We start from the raw sequence: 6,000 nt of genomic DNA on the forward strand, positions 1-6,000 counted from the left end.
AAATTTGAAGTGTAATTTTACTTCGTTATAGTATTTACTTCCCCTTTAATTTGGAGTAGAATTTTGACTTTTCTGAGATTTCTCTGGCCTTCAATTTTGATTTGGTGAAGCTTTTGGAACGTGCCTATAATTTGATTTGAGACTAACACTTAAATTATGTTTTTTTCTTCATTTAATTTTTCTAATAAAACTATTTTATTAATAAAATAGTTGGATGACTTATAATTTGATTTTGTTAAAACAATGTAAATATTGTTGGAATTTATTAAGTATACACAGATAACAAAATGTGTAAAGTAAAAGATATTAAAGCCATTCTTTTAATCTTTTACCTACAAAATCATTTAAAAAATTTTATGTGTTTAATTAAGTGTTTTTACCATATATACTACAAACGCATGACTCAACTGGTATAGGTCAACTCTAAGGTCAGAGGTTCAATTTTTCCACCCACCGTACATTTAATCCAATATTGGACTTTGTTTTTTTAAAAAATCGTACTTTTCTAGTTTATATTTCCGTGCTTTTCTTGTATTTTTCTTTGGGTATATATGTATTCTTGTAATACGCTATGATGAATACATTCAATGATATTAAAATGAAGAATCATGGTATCAAAGTGAGGGTTTTATTATAATAAACTTTAGTCTGCTTCTCTCAGTTCCAGAAGTCTCTTATTAATTCCTATCATAATTGCTCATTATATATCACTACAACACATGAATATTCCAAAAGAAAATTTAAAATAGCAAAAGGTAAGGTGAATAAGTAGAAATGAAAAAAGGTATGGAAAGCAATCCTAGAAGTAAAAATATTGATGCAAAGGTAATGCTGAGAGGCAATTTTCCTTCATCATTCCTAAACACCATAGCTTCATAAATTGGCCAACAATTGAGTGTCACAAATCCAGCAATGAACATTTGGCCAAACATCGATATCTCATCCAAATTATTCCAACCATCTTTGAAAATTCTCATAAATCCGATTACTAAACATCCAAAATTAAGTATTGCTGCCATTGTCATCGGTATAAACATCGGTGTCCAGACCCCAAACTCAAACTTCTCCTCATTGTATCTTTTGGTTCGTTCTTCTTCCATTACTTTGCTCGTTACTTCGAACCCATACGACGAAATCCCCAAAGATTTTAGTGCGAACTCAATGAATCCACACAAAGAACATGATACTCCTTTTATCATCCACATTCTTTGGTCATTCCACCACTTTCCAAACGTGCTTCCCGACATCAGAAACTCAACTAAATCTTGTCCATAGGCTCCAAAGAAAAGAAAAGTGTATAGTAATACCAATAATTCATCACCCTTTGGGAAAACTGAGATGCCATAGATGAGAGCCGACTGTGGCAGAAAGGCATAGACAATGATTGGAATGGACCAAAGGGGCCAAAATGAATAGTAAGCATAACAAAGGCCCATAAGAACGCCAATGGATTTCATCCCATACGTGATTGTGCAGGACTTGGAGAAACCAACCTCGAGCGCTCCCACCGCCCATCTCTTAAGTTGACTCAAAGCGTCGAGAAGGCTAATGGGTGCATTGCCATAAAAAGCAGCCCTATTTGGATTGCATAATATGCTCCTCCATCCTTCACAATGCATGCAATAGCTTGTATAGAAGTCCTCCGCCAATGATCCGTATCGAATGCCCACCTTGGAGCCCCACTTAGTGTTATTCTCATAATCACAGGCTGCAACTTCATGGGCTAAATCCAAAGTTTGTTTAGAACGAATGGGGTTGCATACAACATAATCTGGACTAAGTTCAAAAGATTCTAAAGATAATGGGCCTCCAAAGAAAGCCCGTCGAGTAAAAAAGGTCCCTGTTCCAAAGTAATCTGGTCCCAAAAGCCCATCCATACCAATGGAATTTATTTCGAATGTTCGCTTCATTTCAGAAGCATAGATGTCATTTATGCTGACTCCTTTGAAGCATTGAGGAAATTGAATGTAACCCAAATTACTTTTGAGTTCTGGATCTAATGCATAACATAGAGCTCGAAATAGAGTTTGTGGATCATTTGAGTACATGTCACAATCGAGAGTGAGAATTATTGGTGCATTGGTCATTGTTGCAGATACTCGAAGCTTTATTTATTTACATCAGAGAGCAACAAAAAAATATATATGAGATATTATGTGATTTTTTAGATGATAAATCAAATAGATGAAATTGTTATTGGTGAGGTTAAAAAGTTCGGAAAGTACCAAAGCATTGAGGGCACCACTCTTGAAATGATGATGAAATGCTTTACTTTTTTCCCTTGAGACATATACGAGATTTGGTAGTGAATGACCCATCATGTCTTTATCATTTTTGCTCTCCAACACTACCTATTTCAAGAACCAAAAATATTCTAACAAATTAGCATATGGGAAAAATTAACGACTTCAAGAGATAGTCTTAATTTTTAATGGTGGATCAAAATTGATTCACTTGTGAAATTTAGTACGTTAATCGGATCATAGTTATAAGTTTTATAGGATAAAAATGAATGGATACATTAACAAAAATTCGATTTAAATATAGTTTGGTAGATCTAGTCTCTACTTGTTATTATGGTAGATAAGTAGATTATACATTTTACACATGGATATATTTATAAGATAAAAAGATGACAAACCTTAATGATGGTAGGATGAGATTGAGGAGTAAAAGATTTGGTCCATTTGTTAAAAGTTAACCTATCTTCTTCTCCATCGATGAACTTATCTCCTACCTCTCCTTTCTCAATAACATCTTCCACCTTCTTTTTCATTTTTTCATACATTTCCTATTATCAGACATACAATAATATTTCTATACTCAAGAATCACAACAACCTACTTTAAATCATCAGTATATCCATGAAGATTAGGGCGTATGATTTATTAATCTCTTTTATCTAGAAGATTGGAACTTTATATTTTTAATTAGTTTGTAAAGATTGAAATTAGTTCTTAAATGATCACTAGTAGATTTGACAAATAACTACTTGATAACTGATATAGTGTAATGATAATGTCAGAGATGAAATAAGCTTTGATGTCAATACTTTGATGATAAAAAATATTTTGATTTGAAAACTCATTTCTTCCGATTATATAAATAAATTCAAACCGTAAAAGACAAAAATTGGATTTTATTTTCTTCCTAAATTTTTAAACTCAAGAAAAGTATTATATAATTCATGAACCTAGTAATTTGGTACTTAAAAAAAAATCTTATCCAAAACAATTTTCAATATTCAAAAATTAAAAACAATTAATAATTTTCAATTAGAAAGAGAAGAAAGAAAAAACATAAATTAATTACCTTAATCTTCTCAGTATCAAAGTTCCAAAACTCATTATCAGTAGATGCAAAAAACGCCTCGGGATTCCTCTTCACGACGTCGTTTTTCTTGCAAAACGGCACCCAATGTCTAGCGAACTTCGCCGCCGCCGTCAAGGCAAACAAAGTCAAAGCAGAGCCGCCGTCGTCGGAGATATAGACAGAGATCTTCCCAACTGGATAGTCGTAAGCCATCACTGATAATACCGAGTTTACCACGCTCATCGGCGGCTCCTTGTCAGGATCCGTCGTGCAAATAAACACATCAACCGCCGGAAAATCGAAATCCTCCTCTGCTAGCCGTTTCAATTTCTCTGGAAACTCTCGACGGCGGACGGGGATCATCCGAAAAGATTGCCCCGCAACCCACATAAAGGCCAAAATGAAATCGGCTACGAGTAGGGCAAGTGAGATTAAGGAAGATGAAATGGAGGAATTTCGAAGAATGGAAAGGATGTGGTGATAGAAGAGAGCTAAAATTGCGGCGGCGTAGACAGCGGCAAAGAGACGGTTGAAAGCGGTGATGAAATGAGAAGAGTAAGAGGAGTGAAGTGGCGAGGGTGGAGGTGGTGGTGTGGTGGAGCCGCCCATAGTTCCGTCGTCGATGCTTAATTGGTAGAAGATGAACACTAATGAACTTCTTAAATATGAGGGTCGACGCGTGGACTGAATTGGATGCTGATGACTCAATTGGTATAGGATTCATAAAAAAATTGGATGACGTTTGGAAGTTTATGGAGTGATAGGTACGACGTTCTTTTTGAGTGGTCAATGACGCATCCTCACCTCCAATTCCAATTACCTGTTGAATATGACTCAAAATTATCTCATTCAAAAGTATGCTCGTTGGTGTTTGGTCAATGGATTTGAAATTAGGGCATTTGCCTTTTAAGTCAAACTTATATTAGCATATTTTGAATAAAATTTATACAATTGACAAGTCAAACTTATGGGTTTGGAATATGTTTTTCACTAAATGTCATAAATTTTAGAAAAAAATTCACTTCAACCTCTTATTAGTAGTGATCAGTGACAACGCCGACTTCAATATTAACAATTGATGGCCGATCATGATTGATTGATGATTGATCATCTTGATCGTTGGTTCCGAATCATCTTGATCATTGGCTTCAAATCGTTTTGACCGTCGGTGATCAATCATCTTAATCATTTGTGACCTACAATTTTGGACGTCACTGTCATTAGGTGAACATCTTGATCGTCAACAACCAATCGTTATCATTATTAATCAATCGTCGTGCCTATTAACAAATGGTCATAGTGATGATCAATTACTAATAGCCATGACCCTTGGCAATCGATTGTCATGACAATCGACAACAATCATCTTAATCATTGGCGACCGTTGACCATCTTCACCTTTGATTGACAATAGTCTTCACGAAGGCTTCCTACGTTTTTTCTATGAGTTTGAATAATAAACATTATTGAAGCCCATGGATTATCTAGAATTGTCAGCCAATTCCAGACACTACCCTGGTGACCATTGTTGGCCGACCACTTGGTGCCATTTTCAACAACTCGTTGGCGAACTTGTGGCCACCAACTTCGACGACCGTCGTCAACCTTGAAAAGTTAATAAAAATGAATTTTTGGAAAACCTTTTTTTTTAGTCCTTCTAAATGTGTCTTTGATTTTATCACAATAATATTTTTTAAATACATTTTATATATCATTCTTTATTTTTTTTTATCTTTTGTAGTTTTTTTTTTAATATAATTATTATTAGATCATCTTTTTTTAATTACCGTTCACACGAGATTTTTAGAGAAATGTAATTAGTGAAATTGAACTTTATATATTGGTTAAAATGCAGTTGATACAATCTCTAATATTTACTCATTTGGTGTTTTCTCCTGAATACAAATTAAACTTCGTGTTCCTCGATTTTCAAGAAGATTTGGTTACAAATCAATTTAAGTTTCGATCTTCTAGAATTCAAGGAAGGTTTAATCTTCCAAGTCTTCAATCTTTCAAAAGATGGTAATCTCGGGATTGATAAGAACTTTCACGTCATGAGAGCTTTAGAAGTTTGAAACTTCAATTGTCCAAAACTTCAATTCTTCCTTCCACCAAAGATCCCCAAATGAATGGCAAGGTCGAAATTTATAGAGAATTTGTATGGGTTTTAGGTTGGCTTAAGCCTATTTGCTTGTTGGACTTGAGCTTGGACCCATTTGTTTACTAGGTTTGACTTGAGCTTGGGTTCATGTGTTTGTTGGACTTGGACTTGGGTGCATATGCTAGGCTTGGGTCCACATGCTTGTTAGACTTGGGCTAGGGCCTAGCTATTATTTTCTCCAAACCAATTTTTCTACCTGGGGCTTGAATTTAGTTGAATATGAAAAAATTTAATTACCCAAACCAATCAAATGATAATTATCGCAATTTTTGTTGTGAAGATGTGGTGGGATTTAACTGGTCAAAATTTCTTGTTCAACAAATGCCTCTCTCCAAGATTCATGCATGTTTATGGATGGATGAATCTCGAAAAAAATAATTTGAAATTAATGTACGATTTGATTCCTCTACTTTGATGAGAATTTAGCCCAAAGTCTTTTTATTTGAAATTTTGTTTGCTTTGACTCATTTTACCCCAAGTAAATAGAAATGAATTTTAATCTTTTAGTCTCTTGTTCGAGAGTGGAC

The 6,000-nt window shown here is 34.5% G+C and overlaps 1 protein-coding gene across 4 annotated transcripts; it reads right to left on the bottom strand.

Annotated features, from left to right (window-relative positions):
* Positions 1-609: 609 nt before the first annotated feature.
* Positions 610-4,015, bottom strand: LOC103493075 (cellulose synthase-like protein G3). Of its 4 annotated transcripts, none has more exons than XM_051087110.1 (4): positions 3,313-4,015; positions 2,642-2,764; positions 2,226-2,351; positions 610-2,105 (listed from the first exon to the last, which is right to left on the bottom strand). In XM_051087110.1, exons 1-4 carry the CDS (start codon positions 3,919-3,921, stop codon positions 741-743), a joined length of 2,223 nt encoding a protein of 740 aa, XP_050943067.1. In that variant the 5' UTR covers positions 3,922-4,015; the 3' UTR covers positions 610-740. The 4 variants fall into 4 exon arrangements, with proteins under 4 accessions (XP_050943067.1, XP_050943066.1, XP_050943065.1 ...); XM_051087109.1 differs by having other exon boundaries at positions 2,642-2,767; XM_051087108.1 differs by having other exon boundaries at positions 2,642-2,791.
* Between the last annotated feature and the right edge of the window lie 1,985 nt (positions 4,016-6,000).

Source organism: Cucumis melo, chromosome 7, assembly GCF_025177605.1.
Source record: "Cucumis melo cultivar AY chromosome 7, USDA_Cmelo_AY_1.0, whole genome shotgun sequence".
NCBI lineage: Eukaryota > Viridiplantae > Streptophyta > Magnoliopsida > Cucurbitales > Cucurbitaceae > Cucumis > Cucumis melo.